The 15,714-nt window shown below is 43.1% G+C and overlaps 1 protein-coding gene across 9 annotated transcripts in view; it reads left to right on the top strand.

Annotated features, from left to right (window-relative positions):
* EHBP1 (EH domain binding protein 1) overlaps positions 1-15,714 on the top strand; it is a 226,527-nt gene that overhangs the window by 135,532 nt on the left and 75,281 nt on the right. For all 9 annotated transcript variants that reach the window (XM_080389553.1, XM_080389552.1, XM_080389551.1 and 6 more), the window contains 2 exons: positions 9,532-9,710; positions 10,339-10,387. In XM_080389553.1, coding sequence (XP_080245679.1) covers positions 9,532-9,710; positions 10,339-10,387 — 228 coding nt within the window. The remainder of the gene's footprint in view (positions 1-9,531; positions 9,711-10,338; positions 10,388-15,714) is intronic.

The raw sequence follows: 15,714 nt of genomic DNA, 5'->3' as shown, positions 1-15,714 counted from the left end.
GCGGTGTTGCTGGTGGGAGGTGGGGGTGCTGCAGCTCGCTTTCTGCTGCTGGAGAGCCGGGGCAGCTCTGCCAGGCTCCTGCTGGCTGGGGCAGCAGCCTGTGCCAGCTCTCTCCTTTCCCTGTAGGACCTGGTAGGTCCAAAGCGCATCTTAAAAGATCACTTGGTCCTTCTATTTGCCCAAAGGCAAGTTCAGCTTTACAAAATGAGAGATTTCTTCAAGCTGTTGGTAAAGAGCTCCAGTAATGAAGTGTCCATGGCTTTCCAAGGCAGAGTGCTTCATTATACTGCCTTACGGATTGCCCCTCCTAATGTCTGACCTGTTGTAATTAAAACCTGTAACTTCATAACTTCATAACACTGGCATGGAGGGCAAAGGGTTTTCTTTCTTCTTCAGAATTGTACATGCTTGAAGATTTACCACGTTCCTATGACCTACATTTGCTCCAGCTTCCTTCGTAGGTGATTTTGGGTTTTTTCTGCTTCCCCCTGCCCCAGTCTTTCTTTGGGCTCATCTTCCTGGCACTCTGCATCAGGGAAAAAGGACTGTACCATTTCTGCTGCGGCTTTGTTGATGCTGAGTGGAGTGGGAGAGGCAGTACATGTCTTGCAAGCTTTATTCCTGTCTGCACATCTCGGTGTAATGTTTGTCTTTTTCACAACAACCTGATGTTGTTGACTTATGTCCGGCTTGAATAGAATGTTTCCCCCACATCCTTTTGTGAAGAGCTGTTACCTAACCAGTTCTTCCTCATCCTGCATTTGTGTAAACGATTACTCCTTCCTATGCTGTGCCTATTGAATTTCATCCTGTTTTCTTCAGACCTTTTCTCCTTTTTATACGACTGGAATTCTTCTTGTGCATTTCACGTCCATCCCAGCTTCATGTCTGGTGTATCACCCTTGTTCCTAATTCAGACTTTCAACACTGAACCCAACAAATACACTTGCAGGACCCTTTTTAATGGATAGTTCCAATAATCATTTAAAACTAGTCTCGGATATAGTTTTCCAGCCTGTTTTGCACCTATAGTGTGTGAGTCTCATTAAGACTGTTTTCCGTGCTTCCTTATGAGAGCGTCTTCGGAGACAACAAAAAGAGCTGAACTACAGTCGTAATGTGTTACCTGCAGCTTCCTCTCTCCCCTGCCCGCTTCCCTCTTACAGCAGGAACTTGGACTGGTTGTCGTGATTTGTTGATGATAAATTAATGTTTGTTGCTTGTCTCCTTTTAACTTTCACATGCTAAGAAACAACTCTATTATTTGTCCCACCTCTTTTTTGTTAGCTTTTCTGCATTCTTCTGATTTTTCTTTTTTTTTTTTTTTATGCTTTTAAAGACTGGAAGGGAATGTAGACTTTCCCTGCTTTTCTAATATCTTGCCTGTCTTCACGTTTTCAAGCTGACCATTAATTGCAGATGTTGCTTCATATTGGTTCCTCCAGTACCCTAGGATTACATTAAATGTGTTCAGCTGATCTGCAGGCATCTGGCAGGTCTAAGCTGTTTCCGTCCCTGGCTGCAATCTGACCTTTTTGTGTCCGATACCAGTAATGCTGGTCTCCAGCTTGCGTGTGACTTGTAGAATCAGGACGGGTGAAGAAAAAGGAAAAGCATTAAACATTTCAGCTGCCTCATCATCATCTGTGGATAGCTCCTCCTTACCACTGAGTGGTGAAGCAATATTTTTAACCTCCATCTTGTGATTGATTCCATAGAGTGGGCTGTCGATGCAGTAGTTTATCAAGGCTAAAACTGAGTTGTTTTCATTAAATTCTCATTTGACTATAGCTATCCTCAGGAGCTTTCTTGAGAATAGCTGTCTTTATGCCCAGTGTCAGCTCATGGATATCAACACCTCACGCAGGATTGTAGAACATGCTTATTTTATTTCCACCCTCAGTTTAAGAGGTGTACTCTGCCCTTCAGGGGCACCGCATCAGCTTCTGTGTCATCAATACCGGGCTTAAAAATACCAAGCGCTCTACATCAGCTTCTGTGTCATCAATACCAGGCTTAAAAATACCAAGCGCTCTAAGCCCCTCCACGCATGGAGGTTGTTTTCCTCCGTTGGTGCAATACCTGTACCAATCTGGCATCCGTCTTCTGTTCTCAAGTACTTAAACCAAAGGTTTCTCATTGGCGAAGACTGGTGCTTCTATAAATCTGCCTGTGGCCGTGCATTAATCTAAATGATGCAGTAGCTTTACAAAACAGGTATCTGTAAAGTTCTGTGGAGCAATGTCACCTTAATGATACAACATCAGAAGGTTGCCTGAAAAAACAACGTCTGTTGAAACGTTCAGAGGAGTGAGAGAAGGGCTTGCATTTGTTTCATGGCTGATGTCAAAAGAAATTCCTGCAAAAGCAACAAGAGTTCACTGTTTTTAGGAAGAATTGGCAGTGACTCTCACTTTTAGTTTGCCTTGTGCTTGCTTTTAGAGAGATTCTTGTGACCTTTCCTGACAAGCTCTAACACTTCCATTGTTTGCTGCAGGCCTTTGAAATGTGGCAGAGATAGCCTTGGGCCCAGGGAGGTGCGTTTTGCTAGTTCAGTTCACATTTAACAAAGTTAAAAGCTTTGAAAATTGCTATTCCTCATCTGTGGTTGAAGTTGCTTAATTCTGGCAACCTGCCCCAAACCCTGAACGTTCCCGTCGTGGCAGAAAGCCAGGGACTGTGAGCCGGCAGCATCCTGGCAGCTCGTCGGGGCTTCCAGCGCAGATTACACAGGAGCAGAGGCTGCAGCCCCTGCGCCACCGGCAGCTGGGGAGAGGAAGGTGGACGCAAGGAAAATGCCTGTCTGTCTTCCCAGAGCTGGGAAATGAGGCCCCGTCCCTGCGTGTGACCTGCTCATACTGTTACATTACAAATACATGTAATCATCAGAGAATGAGCTCAGCGTTTGCTTCTGCCTAATGGTATGAGCTAGACACCATTTCCAGTTTGTTTAATTGAAAACATGTCGTTCAAGACAAAGATGATGCGACCTCAGGGAAGAGAAGCTGGACAAGCTTCAGCCAATCCTTCTGTAATAGTGGGAGCTGGGAAGGAGCTCACTGGGGCTTTTTTCTCATGGCCGTTCTGACCATCAGATGAAATTACTTGCACATAAGTAACCAATTCATTACTTTGTCTCAGGTTGGTTTTTCCTTTACCAGCTCATTAGCATAATCTCCTTGCCATTAGCTGACGAATTTAGGGCTTCTCAACCTGGTGAGGTAGCTACCCTTGCTCCTGTGCTACAGTGCTGTTACCCTCTGCTAGCAACATCGACAGGGGGAGGTAGTCGTCTTGAAATAAACAGTCTGTCTTGTTCTTAATTAGTTCCCATGAGCAGACAGGCTCCGTGTCCTGTTGCCCAAGTGAGGAAATTGTCCGGTAGTTGATGTGTGTGGCTTGTGGTTCCGAGGGGTTGGAGTTCAGTTCCCAAATACTTGGGGTTTTTTTATCCTTTTAATCCCCAACAATGAAAACCAAACTAAAACCCTAAAAGACTCCGCTGAGAAAAAGTTACTTCATTGCTAGACAAAGTGAAAGCCAAAAGCAGGCTACCAGATAATTACCAAAATTACAAAATGAAGTACTTGGCAGTTGTGAACTGCTGGATTTAAGGTAGCCTCAGTTACTGTGACCTCTCCTGTCTCTGTGCACTGTATGCCTGTAGGTTGTATACGTGGAAACGTTTCAGTTGTGCGACTACATACCGTGTGTTTTTGCCGGACCACTTCCTCTGTGCTCGGAGCAAAAGTAACCGGACCCTGTAAGAGCAGGCAGCTGTCTGCGGGGCTGCCATTTCGGCTTTCCTGGGAGCTGGAAGGGGTTCAGCAGCGCGTGGTCTCTTTGCTACGCAGGGTGGACGCCACAGAGCCTGGGCAGAGCGTGTGGAACTGGTGTGTGACGCTGAGCAAGCTGCCTGGAGAGCGTTTGAGGCTACGAACGATGCGTGCCTCTCTTCAGGATGGCCAGTCTTCGACTTCATCTTAACTTGTCTGAGTCTGGCAGTTGGGTTTTGGCTATTCTGAGTGCTGTCGCCTGCCCCCGGAGTCCGGAGGAGCACTTTGGTGGGATGCGTACGCCAGATTCACACCAGGTAGCATCTTTTGAGTTCTGGTGACAGTTGATTCCCTTTACTGGCTCAGGCAAGCTATTTAATTCAGGCCATTTCCCTGTTTGTAAAATACCAGTTGTGAGGCTCTTATCACGTCAGTATATTCACTCGCCCATCGCAGTGCCCTAATGCTGTGTGCTGGCTCTCATGCCAGAGGTCACAGGCAAGTTGAAATGCGATGTTTGATGGAGCGTTTGCATCGTACTGCTTAAATGAAGCTGGGTGCCATATGCTTTTTGCCTTAAGCAGTTAGGTAGGCACAGTGTGAGAAGAAATGGGTAGTGATGATTAGAATAAAAAATAACATCGTGTTTGTTTGCGGGGTTGGACAAGTAAAAGTCATGAAACCAAGTCAAGCATGACGGACTTGCTAAACCTTGCAGGCAGGGACGCTGAAGGACAACCATTGTGTATATGACTCAGCCACAGGCAGCACAAACCCTGAGTTTAGGTGTGAGTCAGCGAGTGAGAGTGGCAAACTTGTGTTGCGTATCCACATTAGCTGTAGGCACCATCAGAAGAGCGAGGAAGGCAAAGTTTTAAGATGTCTGAGGCTGGAAAAACCTGGAGGTTACCTAAATACCTGTAATTAACCATATACAGGAAACAAATTCAGTGAATCTGTCTTCTCCCCGGCAGCTGGGTTTTCAGATCTCCTTCATTTTCAGGGACAGTAGGGACTAGAGGCGTTTTGGTAACCATATGCCATGCCATGCAAATAGAGAACAACAAAGTTAGAGACTATACTCCTAAACCACTAAGTCTGTGTATCAGAGTGAGAGGCTAGCAGAATTCCTCACACTTCTTCCTGGGAAATGTCTGGTTTCTAACCCGTGCACGCGCTTCCCTTACCAGAATCAAAGAGCAACGCCACGTGTATTCGGTTGTGTCACTGAAGCCGTCATGATGTAATGCTGACCTGCTACTTAAAAAATAACTAACTAGCCTAGGTAAAGAATGTTTCAGCACAGCTGGGTCATGAGGATGGTTTTTTCCATCCTTGGAGTAAAAAAGAAAGGAGTTTTATTCTGTCTTTGCAGACTCAATTTCCATATTCTATTTCGGTCCTGATACTGATTAAATATCAGCTTTAGACTTACGCCCGGACTGTTCCACAGCCCAGAAAAAACAAAATTGAATGCATGTTGGAAATGTACAGACCTTGCCAAAGGCATAAATTCTATTAAATGAGCGATATTCAATTTAAAGTACTCAGGCTAAGCAATTCCTCTGTGAAGAGCCCTGTGTTGTTTAAAAAATAAAATTCTAGAGTGCCATCTTGGTGATATAAAATTATCTATTTGACTGAAATGTATTTGGATGTCTTGTTTATATTGCACCTTTCTACCATTTTTCAGACCACTCAGTTCAGCTGAGTTTCCCAAACTTTTTTTTTTTATCCAGCCACATGCTGTGCATTTTGTCTCACCTGGTTGCATGTTTCTTTCATTCACCTTATCTTGCATTTTAACACTTTCACAGATTTCAGGGATCCTAGGCAGCGCTGCAGTTTTGATTGGGGTAAGGGAAAATCCCTTCCATTTTGTTCAGTTAAATAAGCAGGTGGGACCGTTGCCTGTGTTCCTTCTTGAGGAGCAGAACTGTTTGTAGATCTTCCCAGCTCTGACCTCCCAGCCCTGCCTCAGTCTCCGCTTCCTCTCCTCCTGCAGTTCCTTGCCGTTCCTCGGCTGTTCTCTCAACTCCTGTACTTTTTGGGGAATTGGGTTCATTAATATAAAACTCAAATCTTCCACCCCGATTCCCAGAGCTGCTATGTACTCTTTTTTTTTTTTTCTTACCCCTCTCAGCACCTTTCTCCTCTAGCCCTCAGCACTGCCCCTTGCTCCCTCGAAGCCCCCTGCCCTGCAGCCTGCCAGCGGGCCCTGGGGAGCCGCAGACGGAGCCTGTGAGCTGTGTTCCGGCTGCTCCTGTGCCTCACGCGAGGGCTCGGTTCATCGCCCCATGTTCCCATCACCAGGTCCCGTCTTGAGTTTCTCCTGAGCGTTGGCCAGTGTGTGTTGGATGTTGGAGATGCGCTTCAACCCTCGCTTTGCGAGCCATCGGGGCGCTTGCTGCTGCGTCCCTCAGAGCAGCGACACAATAAGTATTTTAAAATGCGGGGATGCAGTCTAATGCTAAAGCTGTTGTCCTCTTGTTAACATAGAGTAATGGTCTGATGGGATAATCTCCCAAGAGGAAAAACGTGTATGCTGTAAAATGTATTAATTAAGCTTCCAGAACATGTAGAAGAATAAAGTGAAGATACTTCTGTTGACTGTGAAACAAAGATATCCTGAAGCTAGTGCTGACTCCAGCTGATAAATCTACCCACATGGTGCTGTGCCAGGGTGTGAGCTAGCATGTGAGGGACCGGCTCTGGAACCTCTGCGCTTGCCACGCAGTTAACCCAAGCTGGATAAAAATCGGTTGTACGCGGTTCAGTGGGGAGCTGATCAGCGAGCGGGTCTGGTGACCTGTTGTGGGAAGCTCCTGCTTGGTGGTGGCATTTCCAGGCAAGTTCTCAGGGACTTCAGCTTTTCAGCTCAGAAAGCCAAGTTGCAACTGCCGTATGTTTTAGAAGAATTGTGTAGTCGGTACTGAAAAGAATTATGTAAGAAAAAGCTAATCGAACTTTAACTCCATTTGATAGGTTCCTACCGATTCTGCAGAACAAATATATGCTAGAAATAGGCACTTGGTAGTAACTGTGTTTGCACCGAACCTGTAACTAATGTGTATAACCTACAGGTATTGAAGGGAAATGTTTTTTCATACTGATGCTTCACAAAAAAATCAAAGCTAACGTTTGTTAACCCTTCTGAAGGGGTGTCAAGCGCTCACGCACAATTCTGCCATTGCTCAGTCATTTCCAGTGTGTCTGGAGTTGAGTGCTTATGCTGTAGATTAAATAATGAAAGCTTTGACTTAGGTGGTGAATAAGAGCATAACATTATCATAAGATTAACTTCACCTTTATCCAAAAAAACTTGGAGTACTAAGTCTGGAAAGAAAGCCATATATAATTTCTGCTTTATCAGCTAGAGAAGAGAAAACTGTGTAAATACATCATGCACATGCTGAATCTTGTATATTTTGCATAGAATACTTTCAGAAAATCTAAAGTAAATGGAAGGACAAACACGGGAGAAAAAGCTCCAACTTAAGTACAGTTTTTCCAGGAATTGTAATCAGGGCTTTAAAAAAATGATAATATGTAAACAAAATACCAAAGGGCATCCAAAGGTATTAAATCAGTAAGTTTAGAATTTTGCAAAACCTGGCTTTAAAATCAATTACATCTTCAGTTTGTTAGCTGTGCAATTAAGGCATTTGAATGGTAATTTTGCCTAAGGCAATTTTAGAGTTAACTAGAAAGTATTTAGGTGGTGACTGGAACATTTAACATTTCTGTAGAGAGTTTCAGTAACAAGTACTATGACCTTATAGTTGACATTTAATGTATCTGGTAGGTAGTGCCCTATGGTTTGAAGATGTAGCTCTGTGCTTTAAAAATTTGTTAAAATATCATTTTCCACATCTTGATAGTACCATTTTAATTATTTGCTCCCAGTGGTGTTATTTCTGTTTATATAATTCAGGTAGCAAATATATTTTAAGCCAACATAGCACCTTAAATTTGGGGTCAGTGGTTAGTTACTGGGTTTTGCTTCAAGTTGTAAAAAAAACTGGAGAAGAACCTGATCTTAATTACATCACTCTGACTCTGGAGTAACTGTCTGGCAGCTCTTAACCAATATTTGTTTCTCTAATTAAAATCTGTTGCATGGTGAAGAAAGTTTATCATTTGTTGCTGCGTTTTTCCCCCCTATTTTATATATCCCTGTTAAGATGCTAATTATTGTATTTAGAAATATGTCTTAGCATTAAAGGATTTGTTCGTGCTGATTTGAATCATTGACAGGATTAAAAAAAAAAATAGCAAAACACTTTTTAACAAGTTATTTTGTACCTATGATCCGGCATTTAAAAAAAAAATAAAATCAGCAAGGTATACATTTTGCTCTTTCTAAATGAGCTGGCAGTGCTTCTATCTGATGATGAGGTAGGTGTGTTTATAAAACAACTTTTTAGGGCTGACTGTCACGGTAAATGAAAAATTGCCTTCCTGGTTCTGTAGATGTGCTTCCCCAGCAGCAGTGGAAGCATAAATCAGTTGGTAGCTGGCAGCTGACTGCTGACACTGACACGCTGCAGTCAAGGGGGGGCATCGTTGGTCTTTCGCAAACAGGCGATATGGCCAAAAGGGTTTACTTGGGGCACTTCTGTGGCTGTGACAGAGTAACAGAGTAATTTAGTAAACAGTAAATGCCTTGCTCTATTTTTGTCTTAATTTGGGAACTCTCCAGCTATAAGGTGCACAGGTAGCATGTTTTGTTGTCTACGTATGCTTTTAATGATACTACATTGAAAGACTGAGTGGGCTCAGTTCTTCCCGTGTAAATCAGAATTTGGATTTACGTCCGGCAAGTTCAGTCTGTTTAATTACATCTAAGAAGTTTTTACAGTGGTGATATTTTCCCGGTGAAATTAGTCTGTATCTCCTGAAGACCTCAGCTGCAATCAGTAAGTTCTGTGTGAATTTGCGGAACAGCTGACAGTGACAAATGCCAAATGCCTGAAATACTTTATTCCATTATAATTCTTGGTTTGTGCTAACAAAAACTTTACTCAAAGCGTCAAAATACCCTTTTGGGAAGCAGTCGTTATTAGATAACGATACCTGTTAGAAACCACCCTCCAATAGTGGTTTATGGCCAAAATTCCTTTTCCACATGGAAAACCTGAAGCCTGGAAGAGGCAGCTCTCTGGGTATGGTTGGTTGGAAGCAGCTGTTCAGGAGCACAGTGCCCTGTGCCAGCCTGCGCTGTGGCTCAACCAGGTGCAGCGCGGCCACAGCCTTCCTGCGGGGCCTGGGCACGGGCACCGACCCCCGTGCCATACGGGGGGTCACGGCTCTGCCTCGCGCCCGCTCCCAGCCAGCCCCCGCCACCTTAGCGTCCTTACCGGTGGCTTCGCGGGTACTCTCCTGTGGCTGGGTTTTGGGAAATCTTGCCCAGGGTGTGTATCACGGGCTGCGTGGGACTGTGTCTTAAGTGTTTAAGCGTGGTGTTTCCACTGGTGCAACTCCTGGCCGGTTCTCCTACGGAGATCTGGAATCCCATATATCTGCATCCTTTGGAGACAAGTGCCAAGGGTGAGGACTGGAGATAAAAACTTGCAGTCTGTGTCTTTTGCAAGTTACAGTCACTGTAAACTGACAGCTGTGAACGACCTGAACTCACATCAAAGGATGCAGATCATCTAGTTAGGTCAATTAATGTTAATTCACATCTTCCATTAAATTCTTTTATCTTCTTCTCTTTTTTCTCTTTCCTTTTTTTTTTTTTTCTCTTTTCCAGCCAAGCCCGATACCAAGTCCTATTTTGGGGAGAAAGCCAAACGCGAGTCAGTCCCTGCTCGTGTGGTGCAAAGAAGTTACAAAAAACTATAGGGGAGTGAAAATCACCAATTTTACTACGTCGTGGAGAAATGGTTTATCCTTTTGTGCAATATTACATCACTTTAGACCAGACCTGATGTAAGTTATATGCTCTTTGCCTTCATAAACTAACTCTCAGAAATGTATAACATTTAAATTTACGTTAAAATGAAATCCCTATTCATTCCAGGTGTTGAACTTCTTTCACCCTTGTCTTTCAAGCAGGGAACCATCCTTTCTAAGAACACAGATTTATGAATGCTCAGACTTTATGACCTCTTTGCTCTCCCTTGTTGCATAAACAATTGTTTCTCCCCCTCTCTGTGATTTGTTTTTCTTCTTCTTAATCTTATACAAAGAACTGACTTCAGGATGATTATGAAAATTGTGCCAGTGTTGAAATGAGATGAGAGGAATAAGCTCTTTGTACACTGACAAGGACGGATTACCTGCTGGTAAATTTGGTTGTCAAGGCTGGCCTCTAGTCCTGCCTTAACTTCTTTTTTAGGTAGAAAGCTTCAGGCAATGAAACATGTAATCGGTGTTTGTTTATTTATTTATTTATTCCTTTAATTTTCCACACTATTAGTTTTGTTGATTGAATTGCTCTGAAATTGCTAGTTACTGTATGATATTTCTGTATGTCAAATTTTTAGATGTGGTTTGTTTTAAAACTGCTGCTTTTATCAAATACTGTACATACCTACTGTGCCATTTTCCCCCTCAGTGACTACAAGTCCCTGAATCCTCAAGATATTAAAGAGAACAACAAAAAGGTAAGAACTGCCAGGAAAAAAAAAAAGACATAGCTTCAATTTTGGCTTCACTGCAGGTTTTTATTAATTTTGGGGAAGTGTGGTTGTTTTGTAAGGTCGTAACTGCTGCTCACAGAAGGTATTCAGCCTCCTGCGGTTCCAATGGGATGCATTATTGACTCTGGTTTGTCATGGTCTTTAACATTCACAACAAGTCAAGGCTGGCATTAGAGTTTAAGTGTGAAAGCAGAGGGAAGGGCTGCCCAGCCTTCTGCGATCACTCCTCTTGATTTTTCTGATCAGCCACATAATTAAAAAAAAAAACAACATAAGTGCTCTCGGACTGTCGTACGCCAGACTTTTTCTGCTGCTGTAATGGGGCGTCGTGTGTCGGTCACGACTGATGGTGCTTTGATGGTGATTTCTATATTTTTAAAGATGAAATTTTACACCTACTTCTATGTTGCACCAGCCGAGTGAAGTGGTTTGTGCCACATGGAAAGCTTAGGGCCAAGTGTTGAGACAATACTTTGCAAATAAACTGAATTATTAGCAAAATAGTTTATAGCATTGTGCTGGGCAGCTGTTTTAAAACAACCTTTGTACCTTTGTGATGCAAAGGTGGAAAAAGTTTCTCTGGAAGTATCAGGAACTTGCTTTGGGAATCACCAGAGGACTTTTTATTTCTGCTTGCTATTTTAGACCTGTTAGAAGCTTTGCTGGGCCCTAGGGACACGTTTAGAAATGATAATTTTCATGTGAGTCACTGATAATAAAATTGTTCCTGAAGATCGTCTGAGAATTGTTTTTAAGTAGCTGCTTTCTCAGTGCTGTGATTTTATTTTTACATTGCTTTAAAAGCACTAAATTTAATTGGGATGAAGTTATAAAAATATACTTTGAATAAATTAATTAGGTTCAATATTATATGGGAAATGTAACTCAAGAATGTTAGATTGTAGATAGGTGGAATTCCTGAAAGTGCTTTGTTAAAATTCATTTGCGTTTGTGGTAATTATAACGTGCCTGCACTCTTAAGTGTTAGCCAGGGAGTTACTTGTCTTTAAAATAGAATTTAAGCATTATAAATAATGAAATACCTCTGAGCAGCTGTTATCTAATGAGTGATTTGGCCAGTGATACCTTTTTCATACTAATACAGGGTCTTATGATGACCTAAGTGGATTATCCGTGACATCATAGTGTTTTCTGTGACCATATGGTTTTGTACTTAAAGTTTCGTTGAGCGTCCAGGCTCATTAAGCCGGATTATAAAAAGAGAAAGAATAGATTATTAATTAAAAATGTTGGCAGTCCAATCAGTCATCTTTTCCTTATGAAACTGTGATGGCAAACGGTGAACTTCTTGGCCCGTCTCTCTCACAAGCTATAGTTCCCAGGGCTGAAGAAGGAATGATTGTTGTTATTGTGCAGGTTTTTTCCTTTCATCACTTGGCAAGCCTTCGCCTGACAGCTACATTGAGTATCCCAGTTGCTTCCTGCAGATTTATTTCCTGGTCTCACACAGTTCTGCCCGATAACCCTGCGTGCCCTTGGTTGGAGTGAATGCAGCACTGGCAACAATGGCTACCTAGACATTCCATGCAGATATGGAACACGTTTGACAGCGATTCCTCCTAACCAATTAAAATAACATCTGTGGATGAATAGGTCAATTTTCTTTGTCTGAAGCAACACCCCCCCGCCCCCTGAAAGGAGTTAATAGGTGACTGTGGCCACAGATTAAAGGTTAACCCGTAGAGTATATCTTTTAGAAGCGCGTGACCGTGTTTGTATTTTAATAAAAATCTTGAGACAACTATTTCAGTGCAGTTACTGTGTATAATTACACACGGAAACGCGCTGTTACAACAGGCACATCATCGGGCCTTCTTTATAGCACACGGGGCATTCGCCAAATTGGTGCTGCCACAGATGCTAGATAAAAAAAGGTCTTTGCCTGTGACATCTGATCTTTGCCAATATGTCAGTGTGTTACATAGCTAGGAAATGGCTGGAATACTGCCCGTGGTGCTTGTGCTGATGGATCCCAATTGATGTCTGTCAATCAGCTTGTCAGTAAATTAAAAAAGAAGAAATTTCATCAGGAGATAGGTAAATAGGCTTAGTGTCCTGAATATACGTATGTGTGCACGTTTGTATCGTAATTTCCGCAATATAATTATCTCTCAAAAAAAAAAAAACCAAAACCCAAACAAACAAGAAAATGAACAAAAAAAAAACCCAAACCAAAAACCCCCAAATGACTACTCCAGTTTACATTAGCGTCATTCAGAATTCAAAGATATTTTGGGAGCATAATGCCCACTGCAAATTCAAACTTCTGTCAGGAGCAACAGAGAAACCAGGATTATCTTTGAAAAAGTTAGAAATGTTACAGGCATACTTTCCTGGCTGATCCAAAGAGTTGTGGTTCTACTTAAATCTCACATACATCTAGGTATTGTATAGCCTTCCCAGTAACGTTAACCGACTAATTTTATTTAATATGTCCATTTGATTATTAGTAATTAATAATTAAAAATGTGTTAAGATTGCAGCTTACTGGCAATATAGTCCCTTATGAAGAACAGAAATTTTTCATATTGCTAATAACATGTCCTGCACTTTAAAAATGTAAGCTACTAAACTACACTTGGCTGGAGTTTGGAGGGGATGAAAGAATGAGAAGTGGAAAGGCACAACAGTATGGTTCTACTAATGAACTTCTGGGTTTAATTATTTTATTGTTTAGAGTACCTTGTTTCATTTGAGGGATTATCATGTGAAAATAGTAATATATCTTCTGGATGTTTGATTGGAATTTTCCATTTTAGTGATGCGCTTTTTTCTTTTTTTTTTCCTCCAGTTTTTGACCATTTCTACTAAATTCCTCAATACATTTGAACTTGAGTGATTGTCTTAAGAAAATATTCCATTTCGCAAGGAAGGAATCCCTATTTTAGAATATACATTTGAACAGAAGAATTCAGAATTACAGGGATAGCATTGAGTCAAAATGGAAAGTTTCCTTACCTTTAAGCTGATGGCCATATTTTTATAACAGGCATTCACACTCGCTTCTAACATTTGATTCCACAGAATCGTAAGCAGATATTTAATTGTGTGTGTAGGAGTTGCTCGTTGACCTCGGTGGGATCACACAGGGAGCACAGTTAAACAAGCACATAAAAACATTTGCAAAATCAAGGCTTAGTTATGCCTCTGTTTAACAAAAAGTAATTTCACTTGGAAAATTTACTCTGTGAATACCATGTTACAAACAAGTTAGAAACACGAGGCAGTTATAAAGGCACCAGAATAGCAAGAAGCTCCCAGCTTTTCCAACAGTGCAGGAGAATCCACCGCACGCTGCCGGGTGGGTGCTCACCAACGTACGATTGCTATTTATAGACTAATGGCTGTAAAACATTGGCGTAGCAATCTAGATATCTAGTGTGCTTCAAAAGGAGAGAGGCAAGAATGTGTATCATCCGGAATGAGAAGGAGAGGGGATGGGGAATAAGTATCTGGCGTCAGTGGGAAACTTGTGTTTAATCCCAAGCATCGCCAGAAGAACTGAGCAGTGAAAAGTGGTTGCGGCTGGATCGAGGTTATCCATCGTCCCAAATTCAGTCCTGTTGTAGCGTTACCCATTCTAAGCCAGTGACAACTCTGAAACGCTGTCCCCACCTTTGTTTTACAGACCCTGGGAGATATTCGTAGGATTTAGTTTTGTTAGCATATAAATAAGAAATTAAGAGCATAAAAGAGTTCAGGTCAAGTTGTGTCAGCTTTGGACTGCTCAGCCCATCTTGAGGTAACCTTCCGTTCCTCGGATGGTGCCTCCCACTGCGCGCCGTGAGGGGTAACAGGTTATTTGTGCCACTGAGTCAGCACTGACCCACTTAGTCACACACACGTCCTGGTGCTGCCTTTGGTCCGCAGGACCATGCAGCTGGCTCGCTGCCCTGCTCTGCCCAGCCGCTGTGCTGCTGGTGCGGGAGCGTCTGTCATTCCCAGTACCTGCCCCAGCTTAGGCTGCCCCCCTGATCCCTGCGCTGCTCTCCTTTGCCTCCCCTCTCTCTGTGCTCCTCGCCTCTGTTCAGTGCCACCTCTCTTGCCTCCCTCTCCTCCGTATCCAGCCGGATCCTGCTCTTCCAGCTCTGTGTCCCAGGAATGGGTAAATGACAGCTGTCCCTCTTCTACCACCTGAGTTCTTTCCATTCCCTCCCACCCATCCTTTTCCTGCTCTTCTACTCCGTCTGGAGCGTTGTATCAGCAAACACAGCAGTTGTGTTTTCCGCTGCTGCTCCTCGATCTACGCACAGCTCTGCTGTTATAAATGGCATAACAATCTCTCATAATGAACCTTCCCAAGAAACGATCCGCCACCAAAGACCAGCAATTATTTTAGGCCAAATCATTTTGCACAGGGAGAGCCAGAAGGGCTTAAAACCAAATTATTCAGATAATTTCTACGTCTAGGTAAACTCTGTGAATCATTTGTTATAGTGATACAAAAATGACTGCACCATAAATGCTGCGGCAAGTTATACCTGAGCATGCGGGGAAGCGCGCAGGAACTGCGGGAGATGAATTCCCGCTGTCAGAAGCAGTGCTGGAGAAGGGGCCAAGATGAAAGCGGCCTGGCCCTGGTGCGGGGGGACGGGGGAGCCCGCTTTGTGCAGAGCAAGTGAAACGGCCGGCTCTGCCGGGGCGGCCGGGCCCGCGGGCACTCACCCTGCAGCGTTCACGGGCACGAAAACCAAGCGGATGAAAAGAGTCGGGTTCTTTTCTTTCTCCCACCCTTCTAAAACTAAATACATTAAGGAAATTATGTAAAACGGGTAGAGTTGAAGCCCGTGATGTGTGTTATTGTTTCCCTGTGAAAGGACAGGTTCTTGTCCATGTCTTACATTTAGCATCCCTTTTTGTTCCCAGTAGCGTAGGGGCAGCTGTGAACGTTTCGGACCCCGTCAGAGGCAGGAGAATAGATCTGCAGCGCGGCGGGGGGAGAAGCCAGCATGCTCTGAGTGCTTCTACGCTAACAGGAGGCCTCTTTAAAGGCTTCCTTGAAACTCAATATTGTCTTCCAGGGTTAATCCAGGATAGTAATAATTAATTGTAAATTGAGAAACGGCTCTAATTCTTCAAAACTAGAAAAACCTGATGCACCAAGCCCACTGGCTTAAAGGGCTAGCAGAAGGGAGACAATGTGGCCTCACAAAGTGGGAGGCTTGCAAGCTGTTCAGCTTTGGGAACTGAAAGTGGAGTGGGAATGAAATTCACTTTCTCTTTCTTATAAATGTAGTATCAACAAATGTTTTTAAAATGCATTTCTTTGT

This window comes from Falco punctatus (genome assembly GCF_963210335.1).
Source record: "Falco punctatus genome assembly, chromosome: 5".
NCBI lineage: Eukaryota > Metazoa > Chordata > Aves > Falconiformes > Falconidae > Falco > Falco punctatus.
The sequence above is the reverse complement of the archived record's forward strand: the minus strand, read 5'-3'. Positions and strand labels throughout refer to the sequence as shown.